The sequence below is a fragment of the Pituophis catenifer genome, unplaced genomic scaffold (assembly GCF_029215685.1).
Source record: "Pituophis catenifer annectens isolate HBS135680 unplaced genomic scaffold, rPitCat1.0.hap2 SCAF_15, whole genome shotgun sequence".
In the NCBI taxonomy this organism is placed as follows: Eukaryota; Metazoa; Chordata; class Lepidosauria; order Squamata; family Colubridae; genus Pituophis; species Pituophis catenifer.
The window spans coordinates 1580005-1599845 of NW_027256895.1; the positions used below are offsets into that span (position 1 = coordinate 1580005).

Here is a 19841-nt window from a genome sequence, read left to right on the forward strand (position 1 = left end):
CTGCTAGTTTTGTGGCCACTCAAGAAATAGTCAAGCACAGGAAGGTTTTTGTGGCTCCCGGTGTTTTCTTCTGTGTGGGAAACGGGTCCAAATGGCTCTTTTGAGTGTTTTAATTTTGCAGACCCCTGTCCTGGTTTGTCTTAATTGTGATTAACCGAGGTTTAGGCCTAGCATCTTCACATTTTCCCGTGGCCTTCCGGGACTCTTTTCTTTTTTTAGGAAATTCCTGAGCGATCCAAGCAAGAAAACTCCAGAGTGTAGCCATCTATTCTTTATATACAAATACCGTTTTTTGGGGTTATTGTTTTTTTTTTTTTTTTTTAGAAATACAAAAGGAAACATGCACACGCGCGCACACACAATAAATCCTTGGGCCGTGTTAAGACATTTTCTCTCGTGACGCAAAGCCGCAAACGTGCAACCTTTCCGCGCCAGGAGGAAGAAAAATCTTAAAAAAAAAAAAAAAAATTTACAGTCTCGCATTTATTTATTTATTTTTTTCATTCTCCGTTCCGGCTTTTCCCGCACAGGTGGTCGAATTTCCCGCAGTCTTGTTGGCTTTCGTTTTAAAAGTTCCCTGCTTTGGTAGGGAAAATAATAAAAATAACCAAATTCTAAGCGCTCTTGGTAGGATGCAAAAAAAAAAAAAGAGGTTTGAAAGGGGTTGAAGAGGAATTAAAGAGAAGAGTTCACACGCCGGGCAATTTAGAAAGCTCTGCGTAAAAAAAATTAATTCCTAGGAATTAACGGCCCCGCCTTTTAAAATCCGGGGAGTCCTTGAAGTGGGGATGGAGAGAGAATTAAACCAGGTTCAAACCAGCTCAGACATGAGCAAACCCTGTTCCTTACTAGCACTGATGATATTACTTAGCTGGGTCATGAGATGGTTGCAAGAAAACCACTAAGCTCAGAGAGCACCAAAAACCCCTCCTTTCAACCCTGAGCTACCAATATTCTCCTTTACTGATATATACATATATCAGTATATATATATATATACTGGGGGGGGGGGGGTGCCATCTGATCAGCTGCTCAGTTTGCACCAGGAATGGACTGTTTTGCAAGAGGTCAATTCAGCTCTCCGGAGAAGCACGGCAGCGTCTCTCGCACTCGGATCCCTGACTCGGAGGGAGGTCCAGGAAATAGGGGGTCGACAAGGGGATCCCCCTACCCAAGAGAGCAACCGAGGGAACGTTGCGTCTTGCAGTGTTTCCCAGCCACAGCGACTTTAAGATGGGTGGACTTCAACTCCCAGAATTCAACAGTGGTGGTTGAAAAACATCCATAATGGCTGGGGAACTCTGGGAATTACTTGAACCCACAAACGATGCCTGGGGAATTCTGGGAGTTAGTAGAGGCCCATAAATGCTGGCTGGGGAATTCTGGGAGTCATTAGAAGCCCACAATGCTGGCTGGGGAATTCTGGGAGTTAGTTGAGGCCCACAAATGCTGGCTGGGGAATTCTGGGAGTTGAAGTCCATCCTTCGTTAAAGTTGTGGAGGCTGGGAAGCACTGGTCCATAGAAAGCAGCCTCCCTCCCTCTGTCTCTCGCAGGTCTGAGCAGAGAACTTGTAGTCCTTCCTCTGGAGATGGCCTCAGTAGTCTCAATGTCACCGTGGAGGCCCAGAGAAGGACTACAGGTCATCCCAGGCGGTCACTCTTCCACCTCTCTGGTCAACATCGTCTTGTTTGGCCTCAGCCTTCATCACACATTCGTGGTTTGAGGTCGGGGGTGTTGAGTGATCAAACGTGGCCACTTTAAGACTTGTGGACTTCAATTCCCAGAATTCCCCACCCAGAATTCAGCCATGTATAGGTCAAGAACAAATGTGATTAGATTACTATTTTTATTTTTTTTGATTGGGTAACTTTCTTAATAGACGGTGGGAATGAAGTAGATGTAATAGATCTTGACTTGACAGCAAAGTGGAAAGAAGAAATGGCTGGGGAATTCTGGGAGTTGAAGTCCACAGGTCTTAAAAGTGGCCACGTTTCGACAGCCACAGCCCCGGAAGATGTCAGAGGTTACTGGAAAATGCCTATCCTGAATCAGGTGAAAAAGGAAGGCTGCCTGTGGAACCTCCTGAGGGAGCAGCAAGGAACTCTGTCCATGCTCTTGTGCAATATGCACTCAGGACATAGCATTATCCCAAGCCAACCACGTACAAAATCAGGAAAAGTCTTCGGAGAAAAGGGATATTTGGCAGCCAGTCTCTCTCCTGGGGGGGGGCGTGAGGGGGGGGGCTTGGTTCGTGCGTCAGAAAGTGCTCTGGGAAACTGGGGGAAAATCTAGGCAAAATAGGGCCACCCTGAGGGCATCTTTCTACTCCAAAGCCTAATTTACAGCAGAGTGAGAGTGATGCCTGCCCTCCCGAACCATCTGATCTTCTTTTAATTGCTTTTCTCTTAAAAATATTAATAATAATAATAATAATAAAAAAAAAGTAAATGCAACCGGACCAAAGAAACCATTGGCCGAGACCACGAGACTCTCCGGCCAGGCCTCGTGGCCCTAAAGTGCTAGACAAACCCTGCTATCTTTGCCGCCGTCCCTGATTCCACTCCTTGTGGTCTCCTTTCCCTCTCCGCCATGCCATTCCTTTCCCTGCCCTCCCGCCCCACTCGTCATTCGTGGCCGTCCGGACTCAGCTCGTCCAGCTCCGTGTAGGGCTTGATCTCGTGATCCAACAACGACGGGGTCCGTCGGAATGTGGCGGCGATGTCGTCAAAGGTCCGCCCCCGAGTCTCGGGCACCTTGAGGTAGGTGAAGACGGCGAAGATGAAGAGGAGGATGGCGAAGACGAGGAAGACGTAAGGACCGATCGCTTCCTGCAAGGGATAACGGAATAACAAGAGGTGGAAGGGACCTCGGAGGTCTGCTAGCCCAACCCCTTGCCCAAGATCATAGAAACATAGGGCTGGAAGGGATCTTGGAGGTCTTCTAGTCCAACCCCTTGCCCAAGATCATAGAAACATAGGGCTGGAAGGGACCTTGGAGGTCTTCTAGTCCAACACCTTGCCCAAGATCATAGAAACATAGGGCTGGAAGGGACTTTGGAGGTCTTCTAGTCCAACCCCTTGCCCAAGATCATAGAAACATAGGGCTGGAAGGGACCTTGGAGGTCTTCTAGTCCAACCCCTTGCCCAAGATCATAGAAACATAGGGCTGGAAGGGACTTTGGAGGTCTTCTAGTCCAACCCCTTGCCCAAGATCATAGAAACCTAGGGCTGGAAGGGACCTTGGAGGTCTTCTAGTCCAACCCCCCTGCCCAAGATCATAGAAACCTAGGGCTGGAAGGGACTTTGGAGGTCTTCTAGTCCATCCCCTTGCCTAAGATCATAGAAACCTAGGGCTGGAAGGGATCTTGGAGGTCTTCTAGTCCAATCCCTTGCCCAAGATCATAGAAACATACGGCTGGAAGGGACTTTGGAGGTCTTCTAGTCCAGCCCACCCCCCCCCTTGCCCAAGATCATAGAAACATACGGCTGGAAGGGACCTTGGAGGTCTTTAACTCCCTGTCAAGACCATAGAAACATAGGGCTGGAAGGGACCTTGGAGGTCTTTAACCCCCTGTCAAGATCATAGAAACATAGGGACCTTGGAGGTCTTCTAGTCCAGCCCCCTGCTGAAGCCGGAAACCCTATACAATTTGAAACAAGTGGCTGTCCGATCTTTTCTTAAAAGCCTCCAGCGATGAAGCACCCACAACTTCTGGTGGCAAGCAGTTCCACCGGTTAATTGTTCTCACTGTTCAGGAAATTCTTCCTTAGTTCCAGGTTGCTTCTCTCCTTTCCATCCGTCGCTTCTCGTCCTGCCTTCAGGGGCTTTGGAGAATAGATGGATCCCCAACTCTTCTTTGGGGCAGCCCCCCAAATACTGGAAGGCTGCTTCTCTTCATTAAACTAGCCATGCCCAATCCCTCCAAGGACCAACCGTGTTCAGTAACAAACTACCATTCAGTTTCAGGGTTGATTTCCTAGATCAGAGGTCTTCAAAGTGGGCAGCTTTAAGACTTGTGGACTTCAACTCCCAGAATTCTCCAGCCAGCATAGCTGGCTGGAGAATTCTGGGAGTTGAAGTCCACAAGTCTTAAAGCTGCCCACTTTGAAGACCTCTGTCCTAGATGTTTGTTTTCCTCCTCCCTCTCTCCTTTCGTGCTGTGCCATTCGGATCATCGGCCGATGGCTAAAAACATCTGGACGGGCCGTCGGTCGGCACCGAAGCGCAGGGATAAACATCCGTCCTTATCCGGGTCTCAAACTCACCTGGATGGATGGGAAACTCATGCCGATAATAAAGTTGCAAGTCCAGTTGGCAAAGCCGGCCACGGCCATGGCGGCCGGACGTGGCCCCTGGCTGAAGAGCTCCGCCACGATGAACCACGGGATGGGGCCCGGCCCGATCTCGAAGAAGGCCACGAAGGCGAAAATGGCCACCATGCTCAGGTAGCCCATCCAGGACACGGTTTTCTGTCGAGAGAGAGAGAGAGGCGATCTCAGAGGATTTTTCCAGTTGGCAAAATTCCCGGACACGCAACGCGAATACGTACGGATAGTCCTCGAATTGCAACGCTTCGTTTAGTGACCGTTCGGAGTTGCCACGGCACTGAACGAAGGGACTTACGACCGTTTTTTTCACACTTACGACAACTGGAACGTCCGCACTAGTCACGTGATCAAAATTCAGACGCTCTAGGCAAGTGACTCGTATTTATGACGGTCGCAGTGTCCCCGGGGTCATGCAATTCCTTTTGCGACCTTCCGACAAGCAAAGTCAACGGGGAAGACAGATTCGCTTAACAATCGGGTTACTGACTTAACAACCGCTGTGATTCGCTTAACGACTGAGGCAAGAAAGGTCGCAAAACGAAGCAAAACTCACTGAACAAATGCCTCACTTAACAACAGAAATTTTGGGCTCCCCTTTGGACATAAGTCAAGGAACAACTGTACAGTCAATGATTCACTTAACAACCGTGTTACTAACTTAGCTAGCTGCGATTTTGGTTATGTTTTGCTAAGCGACTGTTTCGCTTAGCAACCAGAAATCTGAGGCTCCATTGCAGTCGTAAGTCGAGGACTACCTGCCTTTGGAGGCCTGAGGTGAGAAGGGCCCTTCTGGTGACCCACTGGAGTGGGGAGGAGGACCCATGGATTTTCCTCTCTCGCAAAAGGAAATCGGATAACCTGTTGGTTCAGATTAAGGGACGGTGGAACTGACCGCCACAAGAGGCGGCCGATTGGGATGGAGAGAAATTCAGCCCTCAAGAGGGGTTGTCCTGTGTCCGGCTACTCACCAGAAGGAGGAGCGAGGTCATCATCAAAAGGGCACAGACCCCCATCCCGAATAAGCCCAGCATATGTAACGTCCGCCTTCCTGCCCGCTCCACCAGGAACACCTGGAAGAGAGAAAAAAGGTGAGGAAAAATGCTGAGAATCCTCCCCAGGGAAGCGATTCTGTTCGATTTCTACAGCAAATGATTGATAGCAAATTTTGAATTTTATAGCAAATTGAACCGGGGGGCTGGACTAGAAGACCTCCAAGGTCCCTTCCGACTCTGTTATTTCAATCTCTACAGCCAATTATTGAGAGCAAACCTCTGGACAGCACTTGGTAATTGCTAAACTTTGCGGACAACGGAAGGAAAGGATGGATCTTGGCCAACATTTCTCAGCCGTTTTAAGTTGTGTGGACTTCAACTCCCAGAATCCCCCTGCCATCTCTGTTTTTTTTTCCTTCTTCACTTTGCCGAAGTCAAGTTATATTACGTTCCCTTCATACCCACCATCTATTAAGAAAGCTACCCTATCCCAAAAAATGCGACCGAGGAGTTTAACCAACTTTTTTCTTGTCCACCAGCCATGTTTGCTGGGGAATTCTGGGAGTTGAAGTCCACAAGTCTTTAAAGGTACCTGGTTTGGAGACATCCACACCCTACCTACCCCGCTCTTGGGGAACGCCACGGGGCAGGATCTCTTACCGAAATGATGGTGAAGATGGTGTTGACCACGCCCGTTCCGATGGTCGCGTAAATGGGCTGCTCCAGGCCGGCTTTGGACAAGATGTCGGTGGAGTAATAGAAGACCTAAAGAGGAACAGTGAAGGTTCTTCCTGGTCCTTAGGGGTCCCACCTCCCTCCCTCCCTCCCTCCGGCAGCCCCACTCACGGCATTGATGCCCGACAGCTGCTGGGACAGCTGCAGGACCACGGCAATCAACAGCGGCTGGCGGTAAATGCGGGAACGGAAGAGCTGGAGGATGGAGACCTTGTGTTCCATGTCCATACGCCGTTTCTCCTCCTTCATCTCCGTCAACGCCGCACTCACATCCTGACGGCCGGTTAGTCGCTTGAGACCTAGGGAGTGAGGACGACGGCCCATGGAAGTTAGCATGAGGGGAGCACCGCCCAACGGGGTGGAAAGAGGAAACGGGGAATCCCAGGAACGGGGAGTGGGGGGGAAGACGGGATGGGAGAAGAGGGATGGCCAACTGTTGGGTTGACTTGATGGAACATCTCGATCCTGGCGATTTCCAGGTACGAGGACTGCAATTCCCAGCGTCCCTTGGGATGTTCGCTCGGGATCTGTGGAGTTGTGGGCTCGATGTACCTGGAGGGTAATGGATTGTGGGGAGGAGGTGGGGAAATGGACAGGATTCCATTGGTGGATCCCCGAATAAGGTCACCAGTGAGAAGGTGAGAGCAGGGAAGAATAGATCAGAAGAACCATGTTTGACTTGTTGTGGTTAGTGGTGGGTGCTCCATCACTGGAGGATTTCAAAAACAAGCTAGACAACTGGGGTGTTGTAAGGGGTTGGACTATAAGACCTCTGAGGTCCCTTCCAGCTTATGATTCTATGTTCTAGCTGAGGGGGTCTCCAAACTGGCTGCCAACTAACCTTCTTCCTAAGCCTTTTCGTCATTTTGTACCATGGTTGGCTTGGTGTAAATGCTAAGTCCCGAGTGCACATCGCACAAGAGTGCCGCAGAGCATGTGCAGAGTTCCTTGCTGTTCCCTCAGGAGATTCCATTGGCAGCCTTCCACCTTCACACGGTCCAGAATATTCATTTTCTAGCTGAATTGTCACCTTCTACACCGGGGGTGTGTGTGTCTCCAAACCTGGCCCCTTTAAGGTTCGCGGACTCCAACTCCCAGAATTCCCCAGCCAGCAAGGGTTTCCCAGAATTCAACATAGGTAGGAGAAAAACAAATGTGACTAGACTATTTTCTTATGATTTTTTATTATTTATATTATTATTATTATTATTATTATTATTATTATTAATAATAATAATAATAATAATAATAATAATAATAATAATAATAATAATAATAAATAATAGACGGTGGGAATGAAGTAGACGTAATATATCTTGACTTCAGCAAAGTGGGGGGAAAAAAACGGGCTGGGGAATTCTGGGAATTGAAGTCCACGTCTTAAAGCTCCCAAGGTTGGGGACCCCTGGTCTAACAAAAGTAGGGGTGCCCCATCAGATAAACATGAGATGAAAAAGAAGTAAACGGCGCCTCAAAAGAGGTTGGGGGGGTGTCACGCCATCTCCTCCCCAGATCTTTCCCAGGGAAAGTTCTACTTCAAGTTGTCTTCAACTTATGATGATTCATTTAGCGACCATTACACATTACAACAGCAAGGGGGGAAAAAAAGAGACGAGCGGCCCTCGCTTTCACAACCATTACTGCTGTTGCGTGATCACAACTCGGACACTCGGTGACCGACGCGGATTGACATGTCCGCCATTTGTGACCATCAAAGCCAGCTTCGTCAATGGGGAAGCCAAATAAACTTCCCGACGTGTTGCTCCCTTAACGGCAGTGATTCACTTAGCAACGGTGGCCAGGAAGCTTGTAAAACGAGGCAAAATGCACTTCACAACTGTCTCGCTTTGCCACGGACAGGTTGGGCTCGTCCGCTATGGTCGTAAGCCGGGGAGGAATTGCCTGTACTCACTTTCTTTGGCCTTGGACTCCTTGTTTCGGATGATGTACAGGTAGCGCGGGCTCTCCGGACAGAAAGGGAAGAGCAGCAGCTGCAGGATGGAGGGCACCACGGTGATGCCCATCAAGAGGGGCCAGTAGGTCTCCGTGCCCAGCAGGGTGTCCAGGCCGCACACCTGGCAGGGGGGGAAAAAAAAGCGGTTGGTTCAAGACCTACTCGCAATCAACTGGAAGATGGCGTGCTAAATATCGGTGGTGCAAAAAAGGAGAAGAGTTGTAGCTCAGGGTTGGAGGGTCATTGGTGCACTCAGAGCTTTGTTGGTTTTCTTACAGACGTTTCATGACCCAGCTAGGGAACATCATCAGTGCGAGGAGGAGGAGGAGGAGGAGGAGGAGGAGGAGGAGGAGGAGGAGGAGGAGGAGGAGAATTGTGGGGTCCTTGGTGCTCTCTGAGCTTAGTTGTTTTCTTCCAGATGTTTCATGACCCAGTCGGGGAACATCATCAGTGCTAGAATGTGCAAATCCCACTCCCTTCTAACACTGATGATGTTCCCTTGTTGGGTCATGAAATGTCTTCAAGGAAACTACCAAACTCAGAGAGCACCAAGGACCCCACAGTCCGACCCTGATCTACCGATCTCTTCAACTGGTAGAAAGAGCATCCTTTACATTCCCCACAGGCCTCCCCAAGCTTCCCCTGGTAAAGACTTCGGGAAAACAACATCTTGGGTCTTTCAGAATAAGAAGCACTCTTAACTGGGACCAACCAATTGCTAACTCTGTCTATATTCCACCGAGGACGTGTGGAGTGTTTTTAAGGAGCCCATTCTCGATCTCCGGTACCGGAATTCACAGTACTTCGTGGTTGCAGTTCTCGACTTACAACAATTCATTTAGTGACCGTTCGAACTTATAACGGTACTGAAAAAAGTGACTTACGACCGCTTTTCACACTTACGACCGTTGCAACATCCCTGTGGTCACGCGATGATCAAAATTCGGATACTTGGCAACTGACTCATATTTATGACGGTCGCAGTGTCCCGAGCTCACGTGATCCCTTCTTTGATCCGACCCCCTCCATCCACCCCCTCCCCTCAAATCTCTAATATGGGGATAGGAGTGCCTAGGCTACTTACCTGGGCAATTAGGATCCCGATGACAATGGCCAGCTGGTTCATGGTCCCCAAAGCCCCCCGAAGCTTGGTGGGGGCGATCTCCCCCACATACATGGGGACCAGTCCGGAGGCAAATCCTGACACAGAGTGGGAGAAGGGGGAGAGGGAATGAAGTTAACTCAACCCCACATCAACAGCTCTGCTCCTTTGATGGTAGGTGTTGTGGCCCGTCAGCGCCTGTGCAGCTAGTAGCTGATTCTGACAGCGAGGAGGCTGGTGTGGGGCTGCGACAGCAGCCTGTGCAGCTGGCACTCGAGTCAGACAATGAGGAGGCTGGAGAAGATGTGGTGCCAGAGGCGGGGATTCAGCCAGGGTCTTCAGAACCTCCAGAAGCTCCCATAAGTGAAGAGGACGAAGAGGAGGAGCCTCTTCTCGATGCATGGGCGCCCAGAGCTGCCAAAAGGCAGGAGTGGCTCCTCAGGAGGAGGTCTCCTCGAGAGTAAGGCTTAAGGCTAACTGGCCACTCCCTTAGCCTATTTAAGGAGGAACGCCAACTGAAGCAATTTGCAGGGAACAACTTCGTTCACTCTCCTTCGCGTCTTGATCTTAGTTCTCTGCAAATTGCTTCTGGGATTTCTGCCAACCCTAGTAAGATTACGATTATTTATTCTTTGGATTCTTGTAGGCTGTTAAGAAAGATAATTAGCAGCCTTTTTTTGAAAAAGAATGATTTAATTTAGTAAACTAAGGTTTGTACAGACTCTGTGTGTGCTGCGTTCTTTGGGGCAGAACAGGTGGGGGGATTTTTGCCCATCTTCTCATATTGTAGATAAGTAGGTTGGTTGTCGTTCATTCATTCATTCACTCATTCATTCATTCATTCATTCATTCATTCATTCATTCATTCCTTGATTGCATTGAGATACCATTCTAGTCAAGTCTGATTCAGTACAATTGAGTTGTAGCCCCATCTAAAAAGCCAGTTGGATGACTTTGGGCCAAACACCAGGTGACGGTGAGTTCTAGTCCCACCTTAGGCATGAAACCCAGCTGGGTGAGCCAATCACCAGGAGACGGGGAGTTCTAGTCCTGCCTTAGGCATGGAAGCCAATTGGGTAATTTTGGGCCAATCACCAGGAGACGGGGAATTCTAGTCCCGCTTTAGGCATGAAAGCTGGCTGGGTGCCTTTGGACCAATCACTAGGAGACAGTGAGTTCTAGTCCCGCCTTAGGCATGAAAACCGGCTGGGTGTCTTTGGACCAATCACTAGGAGACAGTGAGTTCTAGTCCCGCCTTAGGCATGAAAGCTGGCTGGATGTCTTTGGACCAATCACTAGGAGACAGTGAGTTCTAGTCCTGCCTTAGGCATGAAAGCCGGCTGGGTGACTTTGGGCCAATCACCAGGAGACAGTGAGTTCTAGTCCCATTTTAGGCATGAAACCCAGCTGGGTGAGCCAATCACCAGGAGACGGGGAGTTCTAGTCCTGCCTTAGGCATGGAAGCCAATTGGGTGATTTTGGGCCAATCACCAGGAGACGGGGAATTCTAGTCCCGCCTTAGGCATGAAAGCTGTCTGAGTGTCTTTGGACCAATCACCAGGAGACAGTGAGTTCTAGTCCTGCCTTAGGCATGGAAGCCAATTGGGTGATTTTGGGCCAATCACTAGGAGACGGTGAGTTCTAGTTCCCCCATATATCTCCCCCTCTCTTTCTCCCGCGGTACCCAAGACCCGACAGGAGGAAAACCAGCCCCCCCTTTTCCTCCACCCCCATGAAACGGTGACCCCCACTCACCCCCCTTACCTGAGAAGGCCCCGATCACAAACCGCCCGAAGATCATCATCTCGTAGGATTTGCCGAATTTAGCCAACCCCATCAAGCCACCAGCGACAAAGGCCAGGCCGTTGTTGATGATCATGGCTCTTTTCCTGGAAGGAAAGGAGACCACACGGCATGGACAACGAAGCTTCCTCGAGGGGGTGGGGGGTGGATGGGAGGTCCCATCCTGCACCAAGGGGGGTCCCATCAACTTTGGGGGGTCTCCTCCATGAAGGAAGAGCCTGTAGCTGCAGAGACAAACTACGTTTCCATAGCAACCTGATCAGACCGTGATCCACCCATCAATTTATCTGGGATTAAACCCGGTTTAGGGGTGCTTCCCATCACTCACGTCACAACCACAACTGTAGAGCCATAGGAAACATCTCCATCTCCTCGACTTACGACGGTTCATTTAGTGACCATTCAAAGTTAGAAAAAGAGGACTTAGGATCATTCCTCACCCTTACGACCCGTGGCAGTTTCCCCGGGGTCACGCGACCAAAACAATCGGACCCTTGGCAATGGGGGGCTCCTGTTTATGACGGTCGCGCTGGTTTTGCGACCTTCTGACAAGCAAAGTCAACGGGGGGGGACGGGACAGGACGGGGGGGACGCCAGATTCATTTAACGACCGTGTGACTAACCTAACCACGGCAATGATTCAATTAACGACCGCGGCAAGAAAGGTCGTAAAATGGGGGCAAAACTGACTGAACAAACGTCTTCCCTTAGCAACAGAAACATTGGACCTCCATGATGATCGTTAAGTGGAGGATCCCACCTGGATTTACGACCGCAGGCGGCCTCTTGTAAAGTCAAGGACCACTTGTAACGTTGCCGACTTCGGTAATTCGCGCGCGGCTCTGACTGCTTGGGCCTGGGGTCTTTGCCCTCTCTGCTCTGTAGGGCGCTCTGCCCATGCTCAGAGGATATCCCCCTTCCTTGCTAGGGAGGAGCCCACCCCAGGAGGGAGGGAGGGAGGGAGAGAGGGAGGGCTCACCTGCCCAGCCATTCGGAGACCACGCCCACCATGAAGGAGGCGAGCATCCCGCCGAGGGAGAAGATGGAGACCGAGAGGGACCACAGGATGTTGAGCGTGGCCGGATCGATGGAGGAGCCGTTCTCCGCGCCTTGACGATGCCGCCAGGTCGCGTTGTAGTTCTGCTCGATGATCTGGGATGGGAGGAGGGGAAGGGAGGAGAGGGGAGGGGGGCAAGCAGAATGACTTTACGGTCGCTTTGAATGCACACGAATCGGCACAGGTTAAAACGAAATCCACTCGGGTACGGTTTCTCTGGATTGTCTCTCCGTAAAAGCACCGGGGTTTACGAGGGGTTTACGAAACTGGGGATGGGACGGGGTGGAACGGAATAGTGGAATGAAGAAAGAAGAATGGAATGGAATGGAATGGAATGGAATAAATAGAGAATGGAATGGAATGGAATGGAATGGAATGGAATGGAATAGAATAGAATAGAATAGAATAGAATAGAATAGAATAGAATAGAATAGAATAGAATAGAATAGAATAGAATAGAATAGAATAGGAGAATAAGAATAGAGTGGAGTGGAGTGAAATGGAATAGAATATGGAATAGAAGGGAAGGGGAGAGGAGAGGAGACGAGACGAGAGGAGAAGAGAAGAGGAATAGGAATAGAATAAGAAATAATTAGAATAGAAATAATAGAATAGAAATAATTAGAATAGAATAGAAAAGAATAGAATAGAGAATAAGAATGGAGTGGAATGGAATGGAAAAGAATATTGAAGAGGAGAGGAGAGAAGAGAAGAGAAGAGAAGAGAAGAGAAGAGAAGAGAAGAGAAGAGAAGAGAAGAGAAGAGGAATAGAATAAGAAATAATTAGAATAGCATAGCATAGCATAGCATAGCATAGAATAGAATATGGAATAGAAGGGAAGGGAAGGGGAGGGGAGGGGAGGGGAGGGGAGGGGAGAGGAGAGGAGAGGAGAGGAGAGGAGAGGAGAGGAGAGGAGAGGAGAGGAGAGGAGAGGAGAGGAGAGGAGAGGAGAGGAGAGGAGAGGAGAGGAGAAGAGAAGAGGAATAGGAATAGAATAAGAAATAATTAGAATAGAAATAATAGAATAGAAATAAATAGAATAGAATAGAATAGAATAGAATAGAATAGAATAGAATAGAATAGAATAGAATAGAATAGAATAGAATAGAATATGGAATAGAAGGGGAGGGGAGGGGAGAGGAGAGGAGAGGAGAGGAGAGGAGAGGAGAGGAGAGGAGGGGAGAGGAGAATAGGAATAGGAATAGAATAAGAAATAATTAGAATAGAAATAATAGAATAGAAATAATTAGAATAGAATAGAATAGAAAAGAATAGAATAGAGAATAAGAATGGAGTGGAAAGGAATGGAAAAGAATATTGAAGAGAAGAGAAGAGAAGAGAAGAGAAGAGAAGAGAAGAGAAGAGAAGAGAAGAGAAGAGAAGAGAAGAGAAGAGAAGAGGAATAGAATAAGAAATAATTAGAATAGCATAGCATAGAATAGAATAGAATAGAACAGAATAGAATACTTCATTGTCACTTTGAATCTACACTAATCAGCGTACATTAAAAAGAAATTTCGTTGCGTGAAGCTCTCAAAGGGCCAGCCCCTCCAATATACACTACATAAACTTGACAAGATAAATAAATAAATCAATACAAAATTATGCATCTATCCACATATATTATACGACACAGAGGGACGACACAGTCTACCTCGGATGTATACGTGCCCAGGGCGAGAGAAACGAGTCTTGCGAGTTTACCGGATGGATGGCTCATAGGGAACATGGCCGTTACAGAATCTGGTAAAAGTCCTGCTAGAAATCCTTCGAAACCCCCTCCCAGAGGGGAACGACAGAAAGAGACCGTGAGGTGGGTGTGTGAGGTCTCCCACAATGCTTTGAGCTCTGAGCACGGAGCGCTTATGAGCAGCATCCCGAATAACGGGGAGCGAGCTTCCTATAATCTTCTCCGCTGTCCTCACCACTCTCTGTAGGGACTTTCTATCTCAGGTGCTGCGGCCACCGAAGTTAATTAAAACACTCCCAATTGTGGCTCTGTAAAAAGTGGCCAGGACAGAAGGAGAAAGATACGCTCTCCTCATCCGACACAGGAAATGCAGATACTGGTTTGCACGCTTCCCTACGGGTGACGTGTACCTTACCTCCATTCGCTTAGCGACCGTTTCAAGTTAACAACCGGGTTGAAAAAAAAGTGACTTACAACCGATCCTTATACTTCGAGACCATCACGGTATCCCCGTGGCTACACGATGAAAATATGGGGCCCTTGGCAACAGATTCAGGTAGTCTTCGACTTACGACCACAATGGTGCCTCAAATTTCTGTTGCTAAGTGAGACAGTCGTTAAGTGAGCTTTGTCCCATTTAAAGACTTTTCTGGCCACAGTCGTTAAGTGAATCCCTGCAATTGTTAAATCAGTCACACTGTCGTTAAGCGAATCCAGCTTTCCCCATTGACTTGGCTTGTCGGAAGGTCGCAAAAGGGAATCACATAGTCCCGGGACACTTCAAACGTCATAAATAGGAGTCAGTTGCCAAGTAAGTAGCTGAATTTTGACCCCAGGGCCACGGGGATGCTGCAACGGTCGTAAGTGTGAAAAACAGTCATAAGTCACGTTTTCCAGTGCCGTTCAAATGGTCAGTAAACGAACCATCGTAAATTAAGGAAGATCTGTCCTTAGGATGGTTGCAGCATCATACAGTAGATGATTTTTGTGACTGTCCAGATATAATTATATCATATAATTATATTCTATTAATCATTATATAATTATAATTAATTCAATTAATCAAATCATTAATTAATCCCCGGCTCACATGATCGCTATTGGTGATCTTCCCAGACCACTCCCCACAAGTCAAAGGGGGGGGGAGAAGAAGCCGGATTTGCTTAACGACCATGTGACTCACTTAACAACTGAGGCGACTCGCTTAGCAACCGTGCCGAGGAAGGTTCTAAAATTGAGCACGGCTCGCTTTTTTTCCCTCTTTTAAATGGGGATTTTAAATTTGGTTTTAAATTATTGGGGTTTTAAATATGGTTCAGCCAAATTTATGTAATCGGTTTTATCTCTGTTTTAAATTTTGTATCTATACGTTTTATTTTATGGCTGTTCACCGCCCTGAGTCCTTTGGGAGTAGGGCGGTATACAAATTTAATTAAATAAAATAAAATAATAAATAAATTAACAACTGCCCTGCTTCGCCATGAAAATTCAGGGCCCCAACTTTCATCGTAAATCGAGGACTACCTGTATTGAAAGCGGGAGGAGGTGGGATGGTGGACGATGATTCGAATAAACGCCCAATTTTCAGCCCTTAATGCATTTTTCCCGCTCTTGTTTGTTTTTTTAGGGGATTGATTGGTTTATTTATTGTAGGAAACTTAGGAAATTTATGACACTTGTGTGCTTAGGCACACAACCACAACAATCAAAGAGTTTCCTGCAGCTTTCCGTTCGTTTCCAGGAACAGCCCAAGAGTTCAATTGTCTGATATTTCCTTCTCTTTGTGTGGATTTGAGCGACTCCGTGCAAGGGGGAAGCGTTCTCCAGACAAAGACTTCACCGAGATAGGAACCAGATCAAAGCAGTCCTCGACTTACGACTGCAATGGCGCCCAAAAAACATCTGTCGCTAAGGGAGACGATTGCTAAATGAGTTTTATTTATTATTTATATTTTATTTTATTTATTGGATTTATATACCACCCTACTCCCGAAGGACTCAGGGCGGTGAACAGCCACAGAATAAAACACATAAATACAAAAATTTAAAATAGAATAAAAACGAATTAAATAATTTGGCTGAGACAAATTTAAAATACCCAATAATTTAAAACAAATTAAAATTTACATTTAAAAGGGGAAAAGATTTAGGCCAGTTTTACAAGCTTTCTTGCCACGGCTGTTAAGGGGGACTCCCTGCGGTCGTTAAATCAGTCGCCCGGTTGTTAAGCGAACCTGGCTTTCCTCGTTGGATTCTGTCAGAAGGTCGCAAAAGGGAATCAGGTGGGACGCTGCGACCGTCATTAACGACGAGCGTCTGAATTTTCATCACGTGGATGCTCGGGTCGTCCAGTGTGAAAAAACGGTCGTAAGCCCCTGTTTTTCAGTGCCGTCGTAACTTGGAACGGTCACTAAATGAAATGTTGTAAGTCGAGGACTACCTGTACACAAGATCGGCAACTCACATTTAAAACATTGTAGCTGGGGCTCTGACACTATGGCAGAAGTCCCACCCAGAAGCCTAAAACAAATATAATTTATTATTTAAATATAATTTATTTATATTTTGATATATATATAATTGCAAATATTGATTGATTAATTGCAAAAATTGATATAATTGCAAATGTTCAGTTGACTATTCTATTTTTCATATTATGTAGGGCATAAATTTGGTCAACATGGTTACAGTGGCCATTTTGACTTTTTTGACCTAGTTCTCCAGGAAGGACCCTGGAAGAGCTGAAGGACCTGGTTGGAGGCGGAGCTTCATGGAGGGTCAATCGGAACTGATCGCCTTAGAAGGTCAATCCATGGGAAGTCCCAGCTTTCTTGGGAAGGACCAGCAGGAAGGAAGCTTAGGAGGACCAGCAGTATGGAAGAAGGACTCAGTTATAGTGGTGATGGGGGCACCGTTGGAAGAAGGGCCTCCTGATGTTGAGAACATCCATCAGGTTCTCAAGAGTGGACCCTTGACTTGATAGCAGATCAGTTTCTTTTGAGGGAAGCCACACAACCTTCACAGAAGTCCATAATGGTGGGAAAGGTGGAAGGGAAGAGAAGAGGACAACCACGGAAGAATGGATGGACTGAGGTGTTGTGGTGATGGAGACACCATTGGAAAACCTGAAGGATCAGATCCTGCAGGAGAACATCTTTGTGGTCAATCAGAACTTTTCAGATGGCAGAAGGTCAATCCATGGGAAGACCCAGCTGTCTTGAAGAAGTCCATAAAGTTGGAAGGAAGGAGAAGAATAGGAGGACAAACAGCAAATGGGGAGGATTCAGTTATAGTGGTCATGGAGGCAAGGTTGGAAGAGCTAAAGGATCAGATTGGGAACAGACCTTCATGGAGAACATCTAGGAGGTTGTTAAAGCTTGACACTGCCTTGATGGTCTTCATCAATCAAATTCTATTGAGGCAACCCATCCAACCTCCAGAGAAGTCCATGTAAAGGTGGAAGGGAAGGGACCAACAACCAGCCAGAAGATGGATGGGTTGAGGTGTAGTGGTGAAGGAGACACCATTAGAAGACTTGAAGAAACAGGTTGGAGACAGATCCTGCTGGAAAACATCTCTGTGGTCAATCAGAACTGATCGGATGGCAGAACCTCACTCAACAGGAAGACCCAGCTGTCTTGAGAAGTCCATAAAGTTGGAAGGAAGGAGAAGAAGAAGAGAAGGACCAGCAGCAAGGGGGAAAGACTCAGTTAGAGTGGCGTTGGGGGAGCCATTGGAAGAGCTGAAAGACCAGGGTGGAGACAGATCTTCGTGAAGAACATCTTCTAGGAGGTTGTTAAGAGTTGACACTACCTTGATGGTCATCATCAATCAATCAATTTCTATGAAGGCAACCCATACAACCTCCAGAGAAGTCCATAAGCGTGGGAAAGGTGGAAGAGAAGAGTAGAAGAGGACAACCAGCAGGAAGGTGGGTGGACTGAGGTGTAGTGGTTATGGAGACACCATTAAAAGACCCGAAGGACCAGACTGGAGAGAGATCTTCATGGAGAACGTCCAAGTAGCTCAGTGTTCTTTAACCTTGGAGACTTTTAAGATGGGTGGACTTCGACTCCCAGAATTCCCCAACCAGCATACCTGTTTCCCATTTAATTGTCACACCATCTATCCCACTTTTAATTCATTTATTAATTTAAGCTTGTCATGGGTTATTTATTTATTTTTTCACTTTGCTGGTCAAGGTATATTACATCTACCGCATTCCCACCGTCTATTAAGAAAGTTACTCCATCAAAAAAATGAAATGAAGGTAGTCATGGACTCCACTGACCGACACCCCCCCCACCCCAGCCCCAAGCCTCAGGACACAGCTCCATCGGTTTACCTTTTGGGGGGCATTGATCACCCCGATGTTGTATCCGAATTGCAAGGATCCCAAGATGGCCGTCAGGACAGACAGGATTAAGACGGGGGTAATTTCACTCCCAGCCGCCTCCGTGCCCTGAAAAACAGAATTCCTGGTTAGGTTCGCGGAACGGAGAAACTGGGGACCCCGGCACATTTGGGGTGAATTGTCAAAAAAGCCAAGTACGTCCCTTCAATAAAAGTGGTGCTTTGCTTTACTTTGTTTACAACGTTACCCACTTTAAAGTATGGGGACTTCAACTCCCAGAATTCCCCAGGCAGCAATGGCGGCTAAGGGATTCTGGGAGTTGAAGTCCAGTCAGTAATCTTTCAATGAGTTGAGGTGCAGATGGATGGACTTCAACTCCCAGAACACCCAGGCAGCAATGCCAACTGGGGAATTCTGGGAATTGAAGTCCAGTCAGTCATCTTTCAATGGGTTGAGGTACAGATGGATGGACTTCAACTCCCAGAATACCCCAGGCAGCAATACTGGCTGAGAAATTCTGGGAGTTGAAGTCCACCCATTTTAAAATGGCTACAACTCTCAGAATTTTCCCAGAATTCCCCAGCCGGCATTCAACCGACAAATGGAGCTCCTGCTGCTTATGACAGCGCCCGAATCAAATGGTTTAACTGGCATTTTGGCACCCTCGATTAATAGAGTTTTCAAACCCGGCACCTTGAAGACGGGTAGACTTCAACGCCCATAATCCCCCAAGCATCGCAGCTGGCTGGGGGGCATCCTGGGAGTCGAAGTCCACCCATCTTAGTTAAAACGGCTCAGGTTTGTACCTGCTCCTACCAGCTGCTCCACCTTCTTGCAAACCAGACGGGCAGGCCGATTCGGAAACATGCAGCCACAGGCCCATAATGCACAGCCCCTCCGGCGGCAACATTCCCTTGTGCAAGACAGGGCACGCGTTCGTAGCACGGAGGATGCCCTGAGTATTTTAAAATTCTCGATCCGTCGGCTCTTCCCCGTTTTGAGAGGTTTTTGGAATTCCTCGCGGATAAAAAGATCTGGATGGAGGCCAGACGCAGCCTAAGGAGTCCAGATATCATCTATTTCCTCCTGCAATCCTATTTCTCCCCCCCCCCCATTTTTTAACTATACCCTGCATTCCACCATCACCCTCCCCTCTCAAAAAAATAGATTTATAGGGCAGAAGGAATGCCAACCCTCCGAAACAATGGAAGGAGGAGAATTATGATTAATTTCCGGAACGGTTGCTATCCTGCGGGAATCGGATAGAGTCCAGCTGGGCTCAGAATAGCGTGCAAAAGTCAATATTGGATTTAAGCATTTAGATTTGAACCGCGATATTGCGTCCCTCGTGGCCGGCTACGAGGAAGAGAGAGAAGACGGAAGAAAACGCACAACTGCGCAAAGGGTGGTTGTAAGGAAGTCAGTAAGTGGGGTGGGGTGGGGACCTCTAAAGACCCTTACAATTCTATTAATCTGTATCTCTGTCATCAGAACCTCAAACAACACCCAGCCCCCCCCGCCCCGCCGTTTAAATCCTGGGGGAAAAGGGACCTTGCAATACACAGACACTCCTCGACTTACGACAGTTCGCTTAGTGACCATTCAGAGTCACAAAAGGGACTTGGGACCGTTATTCACACTTACGACCTTTGTAGCGTTCCCCATGGTCAGGGGATCAAAATTCAGACGCTTGGCCGCTGACTCGTATTTATGACGGTCGCAGAGGCCCGGGGTCAGGCGATCCCCTTCGGACAAGCAACTGTCAAGAGGGAAGCCCGATTCGCTTCACAACTGAACAACCGGAGCGATTCGCTTAACAATGGT

At 47.8% G+C, this 19841-nt stretch overlaps 1 protein-coding gene across 2 annotated transcripts in view; it reads right to left on the bottom strand.

The window, feature by feature from the left end:
* Window positions 1–258: 258 nt before the first annotated feature.
* The window catches only part of SLC2A4 (solute carrier family 2 member 4), a 36307-nt gene continuing 16724 nt past the window's right edge, over window positions 259–19841 (bottom strand). For both annotated transcript variants that reach the window (XM_070954681.1, XM_070954682.1), the window contains exons 2-11: window positions 18009–18125; window positions 11895–12067; window positions 10877–11001; window positions 9095–9210; window positions 7969–8131; window positions 6168–6355; window positions 5982–6086; window positions 5298–5399; window positions 4267–4470; window positions 259–2829 (exon numbers count right to left, since the gene is read on the bottom strand). In XM_070954681.1, coding sequence (XP_070810782.1) covers window positions 2626–2829; window positions 4267–4470; window positions 5298–5399; window positions 5982–6086; window positions 6168–6355; window positions 7969–8131; window positions 9095–9210; window positions 10877–11001; window positions 11895–12067; window positions 18009–18125 — 1497 coding nt within the window. In that variant the 3' untranslated portion in view covers window positions 259–2625. The remainder of the gene's footprint in view (window positions 2830–4266; window positions 4471–5297; window positions 5400–5981; window positions 6087–6167; window positions 6356–7968; window positions 8132–9094; window positions 9211–10876; window positions 11002–11894; window positions 12068–18008; window positions 18126–19841) is intronic.